Source organism: Xenopus laevis, chromosome 1L (genome assembly GCF_017654675.1).
Source record: "Xenopus laevis strain J_2021 chromosome 1L, Xenopus_laevis_v10.1, whole genome shotgun sequence".
Classification (NCBI taxonomy): Eukaryota; Metazoa; Chordata; class Amphibia; order Anura; family Pipidae; genus Xenopus; species Xenopus laevis.
In genome coordinates, this window is record NC_054371.1 from 117,472,376 (window position 1) to 117,488,442 (window position 16,067).

At 38.1% G+C, this 16,067-nt stretch overlaps 1 protein-coding gene across 1 annotated transcript in view; it reads left to right on the plus strand.

Moving 5' to 3' along the window:
* ecpas.L (Ecm29 proteasome adaptor and scaffold L homeolog) overlaps positions 1–16,067 on the plus strand; it is a 65,276-nt gene that overhangs the window by 43,657 nt on the left and 5,552 nt on the right. Inside the window, 14 exon segments of the mRNA NM_001097838.1 lie at positions 1,214–1,319; positions 1,882–1,929; positions 2,708–2,829; positions 3,908–4,058; positions 4,596–4,661; positions 5,183–5,272; positions 5,837–5,903; positions 6,646–6,737; positions 6,828–6,894; positions 8,140–8,331; positions 8,999–9,213; positions 9,898–9,941; positions 13,639–13,831; positions 14,949–15,096. Coding sequence (NP_001091307.1) covers positions 1,214–1,319; positions 1,882–1,929; positions 2,708–2,829; positions 3,908–4,058; positions 4,596–4,661; positions 5,183–5,272; positions 5,837–5,903; positions 6,646–6,737; positions 6,828–6,894; positions 8,140–8,331; positions 8,999–9,213; positions 9,898–9,941; positions 13,639–13,831; positions 14,949–15,096 — 1,601 coding nt within the window.

Below are 16,067 nucleotides of genomic sequence, written 5' to 3' on the forward strand. Positions count from 1 at the left end.
CAGAGCAGACTCATTACTCTGTTCCCTGTATTTACACGTTCGCAACAAGTGTTTTTTTTTTTTAAATAGTATGTAGCACTGTTGGTGTGCCAGTTTTTGTTTGATAATTACCTGCACCCAGAATTTCAGAGAAAATGTAAATATATTTATCTGTCATCTGTTCAGGTGCATAATGACCCAGGTGACAGAAACTTTATAATTAATTATCCTTATTCTGGTAGCAGGAGGAGCTAGAAATTAGCTTGCTTGGCCCCAGCCAAAGCAGTAGCAAAGAGCTACAGGTGCCAGTTACTAAACTGAAATTGGATCTTGGGTGTAATATATAACTGCATAAAAATCACTGATATTATACCCCCTTTTCAACTCTGATTGTTTTGGGCTTATGTAGAACAAGTGCACAGACACCTGCATTTCGAATATACATTTTTTTTATATATATATGGTGGTAACTGATTTTACAGACTGAAAGGAAACCACGATAGTCTGTACTCACTGGGACCAGTTCACTGCCCATGGCTCATTGTGTAATAAAACCCCTCCCTCACCTTATGCTCACCTTATTCAAAGTGAAGTAATGGATTCTGGGACTTGAAGTCCACATGTTTTCCAGATAATCTCTGCACTACTCACTATAGAAAGCAAAGAGAGACTTCCAAGTCCCAGAGTTCATCACTTCACAATAGAATATGATGAGGGATGGTCTCCACTACCCTGGAAAGCATAATCGATATTGAGAAATGGTTAAATCACTGTATCATGTTTTTTTTTTAGTATGGGGAATCAGGGATCTCCAGTGGCGTAACTACCGGGGGAGCAGGGGGTGCGATTGGGCCAGGGCCCGCACCCCCTCAAGGCCCCCCCGGCAGCTCACTCGCCACGATTCCCGGGCGGTTCCGGGTGTACGGAGGGGGGCGGGGGGACCGGCAGCACGTACCGCGCCAGGACCCGCCCCCCTCTAGTTACATCACTGGGGATGTCTGTGTAAAATAAATCAAAAAAATACTTATTGATATAGCTGGTTTAGGTAGTATTTGTGCACCTTTTCTACAAAAGCCCGACTACATGTCACAATGGGGTTGTATTTGTCCTATATTATTCAGTGTGTATCCCATCAGTGCTGTGATGCCTTGGCCAGAATTGTGTCCCAGTCGAACATGCAATTATTGCCTTTAGCAATGATATCTGGTTGACTAAGTATATCTTTTTCTTGCAGCTGTTTAGCCCTTAATGATTTGCTGCGAGGACGGCAACTAGATGATGTTGTTGACAAACTCCCTGAGATATGGGAGACACTTTTTAGAGTCCAGGATGATATAAAGGTAGGAGAACTGTAAAATAACCACCATGCGAGCAACAAAGCTGCTTGAGTTCTGGGAAGTAAGGTGGGGGGGGGGTCCCCCCTGCCATTTGAAAGTATGATTGTTTCTCTGCCGAGCAGTTAGGTACCATCTGAAGATTCCTATCCTCAGCAGTCAGAGCAAGTAAAACGTAGGGGGAATTTCACTGCATACAGTCAGGTTTATTATAAAAAAAAATGGTACACATTTTTTAATTAAAGTATATTGGAGATAGATTTCTTTTTCATTAAAGAAAGTAAAAATGGGATTTTTTTCTGCCTTTACACCCCCTTTAAGCACCAGCAGGAAGCATCTGCTGGCTACCTGCTTAAAATCTATCATCTTATTGGATGCTGTGAGTTAATGAATCTTGGCAACATGTTTGTATTTTTTTAATGTCTGCACTGGCAGTTGGGATTGCAAGAAAAGATGCATTAAAACTCCAGCACAGTTTCGTACAAAGTGGATTTATAGAACACCATTGTATATTTTTCTTTGTTCTTTTCATTATCTAGTTTTTAATCTCTTTTTTTTTTTGTGTCAGGAGTCTGTCCGGAAAGCTGCAGAGCTCGCTCTCAAGACATTAAGCAAGGTAAATGATTTGATTTTTAAGTAGAAAGTATCACTTGTTTCACAGTGTCTATACACAGCTCCTCAGCTGCAGTAGAACTACAGCCGCATCATGTGTTTTAGTCCAACTACAGTTTTTCAACAATCTTGCTTTAGGAGCGAATATTTTGTCCACATTCTGAAAAATAAATGTCCAACCTGCTACCTCGATCTGCTCTAAGGAAAGATCAGATGTAAAACTCACAATAAAATGCTTGTAGTTGAAAATACAAGATAGAGCTTCATACCAGAAAAAAGTACATCTTCATGTTTTTCTATTAATGTAGCTGCTTCTTTCTTGCATTGGATCTAGTGAGCAAATCACATGATAAAGTTAGTAGCTGGTACCATTTCTCTAAGGTCAGCATGGTGGCTCATTGGCTAGCACCGCTGGGTTGCTGAGTTTGATCCCAGGCAGGGCACTAGCTGCAAGGAGTTTGGATGTTCTCCCGTGTCTGTGTGGGTTTCTTTTAAGTACTCATGTTTCCTCCCTACAAAAACATACAGACACTTTGATTAGCTCCTGATAAAACTGGCCAGACTGTGTGTGAATGTGGTAGAGCCCACAGACTGCAAACTCTGTGGGGACAGACGCTAATGTGAAAGATGTATAATGTTGTAAATTGCTGTGGAAATGTGTTGGTTCTATATAAATGTCAGGAAGTAAATAAATAAGGATATTGTTGCTTGCAGTGCTTTCTTGTGTACATCATTATTAGCTGTGGCCATTTATTGCAATGGTATCTTTCTTTCCTTTAAAGGTGTGCATACGGATGTGTGAACCCAGCAAAGGAGCTTCTGGGCAAAGAACAATTGCTGTCCTTCTGCCATGCCTCCTAGACAAAGGGATGATGAGCACAGTGACTGAAGTACGAGCTCTTAGGTATGTTTTTATCATCCCATCATTTATTTGGATATACAGGGGCAAATTTACTAAAGCGTGAAGCGGCTAATGCTAGGACAAATTCGCCAGCGTGAGTTCTTTTCGTTACTTTGCCGATTTACTAACAGGTGCTGACGTAAATTCGCTAGCGATGTGGACCTACTCTAGCGCTACTTCGCACCCAGGATTCCTGGGCTTCTGTAGTGTAATGTAGTTGCTGTAGCATATACGCCCATTATATTTTAACTTTGCGCGGTATGCAAATTAGGCAACTCTAGCGTAACTTCGCTTTGCCTGACGAAGTAATGGTAGCGCAACTTCGCTACCGTTCGCCTCCCTGATCGCAATTTTCGCGGTGAAGCTGTCGCTGGCGCAACTTCGGATCTTAGTGAATTTGCCCCACAGTGTCAGTTACAGGAATGCAATAGTCCATGTCACAGGGGATTGCTGTATGACTCATTTACTCTTCATGCAGCATTAGGAGCAGTATAAACTATACACTTTTTTCAACATGTGTTCAACAATTAGGACTTAAGCTGAACATACTTTTTGTCTGTTGTTCAAATCATAAGACATCTATGATTTTTGTTATTTCTTAAGCTAAACTAGGAAATTTAAAGTACTCCATGTTTGGTCCTTGTGAGACAGATAATTAGATTAGCAGTGCATAGATACTCCCCCTGCATGAATGGCTCCTGCTAACAAACAGTCACCACAAGAGGTGAATGTATGGGGTTTATCTGTCCGCTGCAAATCTAATTATCTACCCCATAAGAACCAAACATTGAGGGCACAAGTCCTGTTCATTTAACTTGTGTTAAAAGTGGGTCTACTGCCCCTTTATAGTGTCTGTACAATGTACAATTATCCCTGCCCTCCAAAGGAGCTTACAATTTAAAGTTCCTATTCCATTCACACGATATGCACACATTATGGTCTGTTGCATCAGTTAACAGGCCAGGATTTATGGGAGGCCACAGAAGCCCAGGCCTACAGTATGTTGACCTGCTGCCTTCTTACCAAATTAATAGAAGGGAACAGCACCCGTTCATGTAATCTATTTGTTTCCTTAATACAGTATCAACACTCTTGTCAAAATCAGCAAAAGTGCAGGAGAGATGCTAAAGCCTCATACATCCAAACTTATCCCAGCTTTGTTGGAGTCTTTAAGTGTCCTAGAACCTCAGGTGTTGAACTATCTGAGTTTAAGGGCTACAGATCAAGAAAAGGTAAGTAAGACCGCCTTATTTTTTTACTTTTGTTATCAAAGAGGTCTCAGTGGGTTTGAGTTTTTTTTCCTTTTAAGTCTGTAGACTACAGGGCCACCCATGCAGATTGAAGCTCACTGGTCATGCTACTATTCTAGCTCTCTACCTTAGCCTGAGAGATTTAGTTTAGCTAATGTCCTAAATGAGACACATCACATATTCTCTGAATTCTGAAGCCAGTCCTAATCTGAGAAGTCCTTCTTTTGTGGCCTCCCCCTCCGCAAGAAGCTCAATAGACCCCTATGCAGTGAGCTTAACAGCATCTCTGACCTAACCTCTGACAGGGTCTACAGCTGTCCTGCAATTTTGTTCCTGTATCAACTATTTGGCATTTTGACAGTAAGGGCTCACAATGCTGTCACTTGTTATTTTTACTGTAAGTAATACTATTGAACTGAGCACCTGTTTACAATGAGATTACATTATTAGGGACATCCATGTATACTTATTTATTGTGATCATGGTTGCTAAATAAGCATGTTATTATGTATTCTGTAGGCTGCAATGGACAGTGCAAGACTAAGTGCTGCTAAATCCTCACCAATGATGGAAACAATAAATATGGTAAGGTAACATTTCTTTATGTGTGATTACCATTTTCTCTGTAATAATAAAGCAGTACATTGTACTTGATCCAAACTAAGATATAATGAATCATTATTGGATGCAATAAAAATGTTACATATTTGTTTTTGTAAACACAAGTTGCAGAGTAGGAACATAAATACTAGGCAGGGTAATGAATGAATCCAGGACTTTTTGATTTGTGCAGAAATCAAAATGCTACTTCCACATTACTATGCCATACATGTAAAGTAGTAGTAGGTCTTCTAAATGCAGCACAAATCCCTAATTAATGCTGAGATGCCTGTGTACTCTAATTGTGTAGCCATAATGTAATATTTTTTACTGATCTTTATCTTATTTTCTGAATTGTCAATAAATGTACTGACATTTGGCTTCATTGGTCTTATTTGAGCTAAATGCAGTCTGTTAGCAATTACCTATTCTTGCTGTTATCATCTGCTGAAACAGCGCTACATTGGATATGAATAATGTTATCATGTTTCCTTTTTTACTTATAGTGCATACAGCATCTGGATGTGCCTGTTTTAGGAGAGCTTGTCCCACGACTGTGTGAATTGATTAAAGGTGGCCTTGGTCTGGGCACAAAGGTATGTGTGTTCAGATTGGGTTTTCATAACCATTAAAATGCATTCACATTTGTGTGCATTTTATTATTTATAACTGTTACTCAGATGTTGCTCTCTCTGTAGTTCTCTTTAACTGAATAGATATGCTGGTTTGCCATATCTTGTGTGTATGAAGGCCTAACATCTGCCTAAATACAAATTAGACAATTATAACAAACTTAATGGTAGTCCTCTGCCTAAAAAAGCTAAATGTACATCTGACCCCCATTATACATATTATGACTTATGTAATAAAATGAAACTTATGATTAGTAAAAAGGGGTGGATGCAAAACAAATATCACCCGGATTTCTGTTCTGTTTGTACTGCCAAAATTAGGGTGGGGGGGCTCCCTACTGCATGTTTGTAAGCATCAGTGTTTCAGTATTTCCTACTTCAGGGCTGGTCTTCTTCATTATTGTTTTATTATTCTTCTTTCCTCCATTAACCTACATAGTTTAGTCTATGATTAGTTTATGACCTCACACTTTTGTTCATCTGTAAAAAGTGTACTGCTATGTGTAATATTTTTTTATTTTCTTAAAGGGAGGATGTGCCAGTGTCATTGTATCTTTAACTACACAGTGTCCACGGGACTTAATGCCTTACTCCGGTATGTTTCCCATGTTCTATGCTCTTGCTTCTTAACATCATTATTTTATTAATAAATACGTGTTGTTATGTTATAACTTTCAACTTCAAGAATGCATATTCACTGTATATTATATTGCCAGCAAAATTATAGTATGTTGCAGCTACAAACCTCTTTATTCATACTAAAAATGGATATAAATTGAACTCCCATTGATTTATGCCAAATGTTAAGTGATGACACTGTCATTATTTCCTGGCTATTGTGTTATAAACTCCTAAGACTGATGACACATGGGGAGTACTCTCTGCTGGCCCTTCCCATCTGTCATTGGCTGTAATGGAATCATGACAGAGGTTTTTGGCCTGAAAAACTGAAAAGCATTTTTAAAACATAAAATGAAAGTCAATGACAGCGCTGTGGTTTCATTGGCTGTAAAATGCAGGTGGAGAATGCTCCTTGTGTGCCATTGCTTACAAAGTCAGTGAAGGTCTGTAGGCAGCAAAGTATAATGTACTGTAATTGTGTCTGTTTGTTTGTATAGGTGCTGTAAATACAGTACAACTGTAGCAGGTATTGCTGCATTAAGCATCTTAAAAGTAGGGTATAGTGTGTAGTTAAATAATTATATCTATTACTGCCTTCAGTGTCTAATTTATTTGTATTGTTTGCATTACACATGTCATGATAATGTCATCACAATACAAATTGTATCTTGTATGTCACCTTTAGCACTTAAAACAAAAAATATATCTCTGCCTAGGTAAACTTATGAGTGCTTTATTAAATGGACTGAGTGATCGTAACAGCGTGGTTCAGAAGTCTTATGCGTTTGCACTGGGCCATTTAGTTCGGGTGAGTTGTTTCGAGATTTTTCTATGTTGTCATGCTAAAATGAAATAATTAGTTAAGTTAATGCTTTCTTCCTTTCTGATTTTTTTATAGACGGCCAAGGATAGCAGCACTGAGAAATTAGTACAGAAGCTGAGTGTTTGGTACATGGAAAAAGAGGGTTAGTGTTACTGTTTAACAATCCCAATATAACATACTGATGATTAAAAAGGGGTGGTTCACCTTTAAGTTAACTTGTAGTATGTTATAGAATGGCCAATTCTAAGCAACTTTTCAATTGGTCTTCATTATTTTTTTGTATAGTTTATTAATTATTTGCCTTCTTCTTTTGACTATTTTTAACTTTCAAATAGGGGTCATTGACCACATCTAAAAACAAATGCTCTGTAAAACTTCACATTTATTGTTACTGCTTATTTTGATTGCTCATCTTTCTATTTAGGCCCTCTCCTATTCATATTCCATTCTCTTATTCAAAATTAGTGCATGGTTGCTGGGGTAATTTGGACTCTAGCAACCAGATTGCTGAAATTGCAAATTGGAGGGCTGCTGAATAAAAAGCTAAATAACTTGAAAACCACAAATAATAGAAAACGAAAAAAATTGTATCGGAATATCATTCTCTACATTAGACTAAAAGTCGGCTCAAAGGTGAACAATTCCATTAACATCATCTTTTTGCAAATAACACATCTGCTTGCCAAGATTCTTATACATATGCAAGGTCACCAAATGAAAGGATATGGACCCGATCTAGCCAGCCAGTTGCTGGACTAAATTGGGTTAATGAGATTACTGGCCCTATGGCCAACAGTTGGATCGTACAGAGATCTGCCAGGCGAAGACCGGATCAATGGGATTTTCAAACCTGATACAATTTGCCCTTTGCTCTATTATAACAGCAATTGTAGGCGTTCTACTAAGCCGGTAAAAAGAAACAATATAAATATAAAGATTTGTTGTGTATATACAGAACAACCTGGCCCGATATCCTAATTGTTATTTTACTCAAAATACTTCCACAGTTATTATTTTAATGCAATTATCCCAACACATTAGTTCTTTCCATCCTCCTGTTACAGTTGTACCTTAAGGCTAGATTAAGGTAAGTGGCACATGGTGCAGTTCTTATGATGGTGGAGAAAACTTCATTCACTGCCTTCCTGAGAAAGTATGCATTTCCTTGCTAAAATCTTCTCAGCAGCGGATTGGCATATTTACACTGGCAAAAAAAAGGAGTTCCGCATCTCCCTTGTATGTAAAAAGCAAAAAATCTTTTGACCTTCCATACTTTGTGTAGGATATGATTATCCTCAATAAATGAGATACTCAAGATGTAAGAACTTATTTAACCCATAAATGTTGTTTATAGTCATATTTTTTCTTTGCTTTTTTTAAATGAAAGAGCCTACATACCGATCGGCTTGCACATTAACGGTTCATGCTATAAGCCGCTATAGTTCTGATGTATTGAAAAACCATGCTGATTTAGTCCTGCCATTGGCTTTCCTTGCCATGCATGAAGTGTCTGATGAAGAAACAGCAGAGAAAGAGGATTCTAACTTGTGGAAAGAGGTTTGGCAGGAAAATGTGCCAGGTATGTCCAATGTTTAAAGAGCAATCACTGGCCATAGTTTAAGCTGTTCTGTTTCTAAGATATATTATTTGTATAACTATATCCGCTGAGTGCTAAATATTGGCAGTTTTTCAGTTAATACAGGATTACACAATAGTATATGGCTTGTGTCCTCTTCAGTGGGTGTGGAAACAGCAGCATATTGTATAATGTAAAAGATTATGGTGCAAGCTGTAGGAACTAAGAAGTGAAGGCACAGGTCCACCTTTGAAGAATGTGTAGGATGCTGCCACCTCACTGATTTAGATCTTATGTTTGAGAGGAGCAATTGACTCCATGGACATCATTGTAGATACCAAACACACATGATACAATGTGCAAAGCTTGCTACAACTCTATCACCTATAGCAAGTAACAACTAATCATCCAGAAACATTTACTGTTGACCTTTTTAAAAGCAAACATCTTATTGGTCGCTCTGGGTTACTGCACTTGGGCCTCTAATTACAAATGAGGTTTAATAATTCTAGAGGTAAAATTTCTTAAGCTGATTTTATACCTTTCATTGGATCCAAAACAACTGGATTTAATAGGGGGCTGCACTTATTTTTTTACTTTAATTTTCAACTATTGTAAATATGTGGAAATCGTTGTTCTTATTGCAGTTATTTATGTTGAACCTGTACAGGTAGTATCAGCGGTGGCATTCGGTTGTACATGAAGGAATTGATTGATATAACACAAAAAGCATTGCAATCATCATCTTGGAAAATGAAAGCCCAAGGTGCTGCTGCCATGTCATCCATTGCCAAACAACAGACTGGTTCTCTGGTGCCTCCTCATCTCGGAATGGTGCTTAGTGCTCTGTTGCAAGGTCTGCCAGGAAGAACATGGGCTGGGAAGGTAAGAACATTTTTTGTGGGTTTGATTTGATCTGATCTTGCCATGCAGCTGCACACAACACCATGAGATTTGTAGGGTGCTATGAAATCTGATCCCCCTGTAGCTAGAATGTAAAGTCGGTTCAGATAAAGTCGGATTATGTAGTTTGTTCATGCCTCTACATCCGACAGTCAATGTATTTCAATGGGAAAAAAAACAGACATCAGATTTTATCTCGTCGGATAAAGATTCAGCGTTCCTGTTCAAATGAGCTAGACATATATATATATATATATATATATATATATATATATATATATATATATATATATATATATATATATATATATATATATATATATATATATATATATATATATATATATATATATAATTTATTATAGATAATACAGTGTACAGTATAGCATTTCTCTAAATAATTAGACTTAATGTGTGTATTGTTCCGTATGCTTTTTGCATATACTGTACTTAGTTCTGTATATGCAGTCCTCCCTTGCTGTGTGCATAACAAGCAGTATATGTAGCTGTATCTGTTTAGCTTCTGTTTTTGATGCATAAAGTGATATGACCTTACTGCTCTGGCGTTTGTTTCATATTTCAATGTTTCAATGCAATCTGCTATTGTATATCCATATTTTCTTCGGAAATGTATCTTAAATGTAGTAATTGATTTCTCTCTTCTAGGAAGAACTACTAAAAGCTATAGGAACAGTGGTTTCTGCATGCAGGTTTGTACTCTACTATATAAATTAGAGATGTTTTTGGCCACTGTTTTTGTCAGTTGTGGTAGAGTGACCACAGAGAAATGTAAAAATGTGTGTTGCCTTTAAATTCTCCATAGTGGGAGATGTTTGCTGTCTGGCCCTGGAAGCTATAGTGTTCTGGAAGGAACATGTGAGCCAGATTATCCATTCCAGTGGTCCAGTTCGTATGTTGGAGCTCACTTTCCACAAGAAGGCTGTCCTGTGGAAAGGTATTGAATCATAGTTAAGTGTTAGGAAGGTCTCTCAGAGCAGGGCACAGAACAGGATGGTTACCTGTCTATATTAGGAACTCCCAGAGGGGCTGGGGTTGCGCTGGCCACTGCAAGGAGCAGAGGGAGATGTGACCAGGTGACTAAAGCTGGCCATACACGGGCTGATAAAAACTGCTGACAGATCTAGTCCCCCTGTAGCTTCCCCGATCGATATCTGGGCGAAAGTTGGCCAGATGTTGATCGGGCAGGGTTAAAAATCCCGTCAGATCATGGCCGCATCTGTTCGTTGATGCGGTCCCTCAATCCGACCGACATATTGGCTACATTATGGATCCGATCTTTGGGCACTAGACCGGATCAGCCCAATATCGCCCACCTCAATGTGGGTCAAAAGTGAATGAGGAAAGCCAGAGGGAAAGTCAGAAGGGCTTAGGGGCAAATTCACTAAAGTGTGAAGTGGCTAACACTGGCGAAAATTCGCCAGCGTGATGTCATTTTGCCACTTTGCCGATTTACTAAGGTCCCTGGTGTAAATTCTCTAGTGACGTAGATAGACTCTAGCGGTACTCCGTAATACCAGGCTAAGTTGCACTCTGGTGAAGGGACATAACTACGCTAATTCACTAAGATGCGGATTTTTCTGAACATTACCTCTTGCCCCAGAGTTTACTTCGCCAGCTCAGACCAGCCGAAGTGCAATAGAGTAGAATGGAGTTTATTCAAAAATCGTTCAAAATTTTTCTAAGTTCCAAAAAACGCTGGCGTCTTTTACTTTTTTACAGGGTGATAGGCTGAAAAAGATCGTAATTTTTTTTGGGGTACCCTCCTTCCCCCCTGCATTTCCTAACATATGGAACATAAACTACAGTGGGCACATGTGTAGGGCAATATAACAACTCTAGTTTATTTTATTAAGGTTCCCTGGCCTTGTGTAATGTAATGTAGTTGCTGCAACATATACGTCCATTGTACTTTAACTTCACGTCGTATGCTAATTAGGCATCGCTAGCGTAACTTCGAACTGGTTATCGAATTATCGCTAGCGCAACTTTGCTAGCTTTCAGTACCCTGGACGCAACTTCGGATTTTCGTGAATTAGCGTTGTCCTGGCGAATCTACGCCTGCCGAAGTGTTGTGATGTGAGCGAAGCCAGCGCTGGCGGATTTTTGGATGTAAGTGAATTTGCCCCTAAGTGAGAAGCCTGAATATTTCAGAGTGTGATAGCCACCTGGTATGGTGAGAACCCCAGAGTGGGGAAAAGTCTTGAATGCGTGATGCTGAAATGCTATTGAACTGTATGGCAGTGACTTCATGTTGGAAAAAGTCTTGTGAATAAAGCTGTGTTTTTTGCCTGAAGACACAGTGTCCCTGTCTTTATGCTCCTGAACCTCAGTTTACCTGCCTACCATAGCTTATTTCCCCCAAAATGATGTGTATAGGCAGCCAGCTTGTCACACAATGTTTCGTGACTCAACAAACTGGTACCAAATGAGATCTAACAAAGCAATTAAGGGATTAAAGCAAACTGAAGTGGTGGTTATGCCACAAAAACACTTCTAAATTTTGTATTTATACTAAAATGTATAATCAGTTGTTTGAATACTCTTAAGGCTATGTTTGATTCCCCTTTATTATTATTATTATTCCCCTTTCTTTATAAGTATTCATAACTTAGTTTCGAACATATTGCAGTAATAAAACACAATATCAATCATAATCTCAATTGTTTTTTTTTTTGCATAGATTGCTCTTTTTTTATCCATAATTGTGATTTTCAAAAAATAAAAAACTTGCCACCTAAAACCTGGCATGTTTTTTTTTTTAAACCCAATCATGGGGAAAAAAGCAAAAAAAAACCAAACCATATAGGATCTCTGTTTTCCTGCATCGATATGCCAAACCTAAGCTATGATTAATAAAACTGCCTGTAATTGTTGGTGCGGTACTACTGGAGTATTGTTTGGCTGATCACTGGGACCTGTAGAAATAACAATTGCACTTTGATTCCTTTAGTTCCTTTATTGCCCTGCTTAGATAATAAAGGACAAAAGCTCTTTTCTCTATTAGTTTAAAGTAAAGTTAGATGTTAAGATTTATTTTGCTTTTTTTCTATTGTACGGCACCCTATTATATTTTTAGTGGAACAGAAGCACTTAATACACTAGGTTTACCTTGTGTCCATTCTATAAAATCCCAAAGCATGTCTTTATCATGCTTACCCTACCCTATTTCCAGGGAAGTATATCCCTTGTTTAGTAAGAGTTCACTAACACTTTGCTTACTGAGCTTCTTTGTACAGATAATCCCACCTGTATGATGGAAGTCTGTTTATCTATGCACTGGTAATCTAAAGCTCCCCATAGACGCAACGATTCTTCTTGCCGAACGACCGATTTTAGGGAAGCCCGACCAATACTTCGAAATTATCGAAATTATCCCAGTTAGTGGGATTCGAACAATCGTACATCTTACGATTTTTCGGCCGACATCTGTCGGAAAATTGATCGGCCAGGTCAAAAAATCTTTGTCGGTCCCAGTGCAATCTATCTATGTTTGCAGGGTCAAGCAGGCAGCTCCCCTTTGTTTTCCTGGCAAATTGGTCTTTTTAGTTGATGGTAAATTCGTAGGTCTCACGATCAGGATCTGATCTTTTAAAAATCTCAACATCTATGGCCAGTTTAACTCATTCTAATCTAGAACATAAGGACCAATATGGAGGAAATGCAGTTACTTTGTTTTCCCTGTTTAGCTCAAGAAATAGCAAAAAACAATAGTTTTATTAAAACACTAGCCAAAAGTATGTTGGGCACAAGACCTATCCATTCAACTTGTGTTGAATACCATGACTTATTTTGTACGATTGCCCCTTTATACTAATAGCATATGGGGCATTGGGATCTTCCTTTTCCATCTGCATTTTGTATGCAGGTGGAGAAAAGCCTATCCTCTCTCCTTCTGCCTCTCTCCTCTGTCAGCATGGCATGGTTTCAGCCTGGGTGCAGAAACAAAGAGTGGATTTTGGCAAAAGAAAAAATTCACTCCATGTAAGTGGTATGTAAAGTAATAGCATCACTGCACATGGCATTACCAAGTTGTTGACTTAAATGACGGTCATCCTCCATAAAGTGCTCTCTTTGGTACTTGTTCTTAATTTATGTTGCTTTCAGGTTTTTATCCTGACTTGCTTAGCTTCAATTTCCAGACCATCATATTTTTCAATAATTGTACCTCAACATGGTTTTATTGAGGTGTTAAATCATTAATAATTATAAATATAATGTATTAATTTAATAATTATACATAATTATATAATATTTTAATATTATTGTCCTGTCTCCAGTGGTCAAAAATACAAACTCCAGCAGCTCTGCACTGGCTGTATGGGACTAAAAGAAATTTTACTGAAAGTAAAAATAACTTACTAGAATCTCTTCTTATCCCTTTCCTAGTGATCAGCTGCAAGAGTCTGTACCTGACCAGCCCAGTGTAGATGACATTGTACAAGCTGTGCTGAAGGAATGTCGGAAAGATAATGTCAGGTATAAGATAATTGCGCTCAAGTGTGCCGCTGATGTGCTCCAATCTACAAAGAAGGATCGTTTCCAAGACATGACAGATATACTCTTTCCTCTCATACAGAAGGTACATGAAAGTGGGATGTGAATTGAAAGCACAGAACAATAATGTTCTACAACCTATATTATCTATAACTTCCTTGCATTTCATTTTCTGAATTAAATTCTCCCTGTGCACATTGACAGAAGGATCTCATTCATTAGTGTCACTTCACATATAAGATGCATGCATATCGGGGAAAAAGCTGTGTGCCATAGAGCTTAGTCTTTTAACACTTCAATTTTTTATTTTTTGCATTCTTTTTCACTTTATATTCTAGATCTTTACATCAGTTTGAAGCATCTACCTTGCTTAATGGCAGGGACTTCTGAAATAGATCCGTTTAGACAGGATCCCTGGATCAGCTAAAACCCTTCCACTATTATTATTATTATTTATTAATAAAACACCAACATATTTTGCAGTATTGTACAATAAGTGGGTGTATACATTAAAAAAATCAATCAATTGGTAATCCATCTTTACATACTTGGTGGCACATAACTGTATTGCCATATAAGTGAAATGCTGTGGTTCTGTTGAACTTTAAATAAAAAACATTTAAAAAAAAACAAACAAATCCGTCAATAACCATTACAAGAGGTAAAGATGACCGTGCCCAAAAGAGCTTACAATCTAAAAGCCACTATCTATTGATCAACTGGCTACCTTTTGGCCAGCTTTCCATGGTCAATGAAATGTGTCAGAAGATAGAAAGAGGATTGTTCTGATAATGCTCTCTTTAGGGAGGACCAGAATTCTCCTAAATTCTCTATTATCTTTACAAAAAAGAGCAAGAGTTTCTCTTTTTCTTCTGACATTCACTCCACCAGATCACAGTCTGAAAACTGATCAATAGGTGCTGTTGGTACAAAGTTAATTATATTAGCAGTACATGTTTTTCTTAATATCTTTCTTCTAAAAATCTTCACAAAAAAAAAAAAGAATTTGTAATTTTCAAAAGTGCTTAGAATAGAACTTTTATTATTACATATATTAATTTTAAACTTCCTTTAACACATCAGGGGTTCTGCAGAGAGGGATTTAGGGTATAGGACATTATGCTTTTAGCTGGTGAAAGATGAGTTCCCATTGTAGAATACTGCTTGTTGCTGTCCTTTTCATGCTTTTCTCTTTCATGCAGACATCGCTAGAAACAGTGGGGGCCCGATCGCCAAAGGATGACGATGATGACGATGAAAATAAGAAAGCCAAGGAATTGCAGACTGAATGTCTTATATGTGCCTTCTTAACTCTAGGTAGAGCTTGGCCCAGGAACCCTGACACACAGCGTGAGTCTTTTCAGACATTTTATCACAACAAATCTTCTAGTAAGATGCCTTGAATTACTATTCTAGAATCTCAATATCAATTTTATTCACAAGAATATATTATAAAGTGACTTTGTTTAGATACAATGGCAGTAGATATATCAATTGATTAGAATAATAACAAACAGTGACATTACTCTATGCATTAAAAAAAGAGTTGGTTTAATAATTAATCTAAAAAGTAAAGGTTCATATTTGGTGAGGTGAAGAAAAGCAGCGTTTCCCCCAGATTAAAGATCTTCCTCGGGTAATGTAAAAATCCTGTCTGCGCTTTTCATTCTAGCCAGTGGGAAGGCAAGGGGAGGCATTTGGGGAGATAAGTCACCCCGTAGAAGAGGAGATTTGTCGCTGGCGGCTAATCTCCCCAAATCGCATTGTGTGTCTCTGCCCTTATAGTGTCATATCAGTGCAGTCCAATCTGTACAGGCCCTATAGAGAGAAGAGTAGGGTCTGTTAACTCCTGTGTTACCATAGAGTGGAACGCATGAAAAAAAGCCACCGCATGGGTGATATGGCATTGTGCTGCCATTTCAATTATTGCCCTAGAGTTGTAACTCAGAGTAACCAATCAGTACTTAAAAACTAACATTTGATGTTACTTGGTTGTTACTTGGTCATAGGCAAATCTATACTGTTATTTACACATGAACATGGTATGGTTCAGGCTAAATCAGCTGAATATATTCACTCAAAATAGAAGCAACATTTAGATCCACTGTAGATCATTGTGACCAGTTACCCCCTGTAGGTACTTGGAGGTAGTGCTGGGACTACTTGTTATTTTTTGTTTCTGTTTCATAATCTAACCATGACAAAGAGCAGATTTCTAAATTCTTTATACACTTTAGGCTGTGTAGTTGCTCTAATGCCACTTCAATGGCCCATTCCTTGACTGTGGCTCAGCTAGTTCAAAGAGGCCTTGTATTATACTT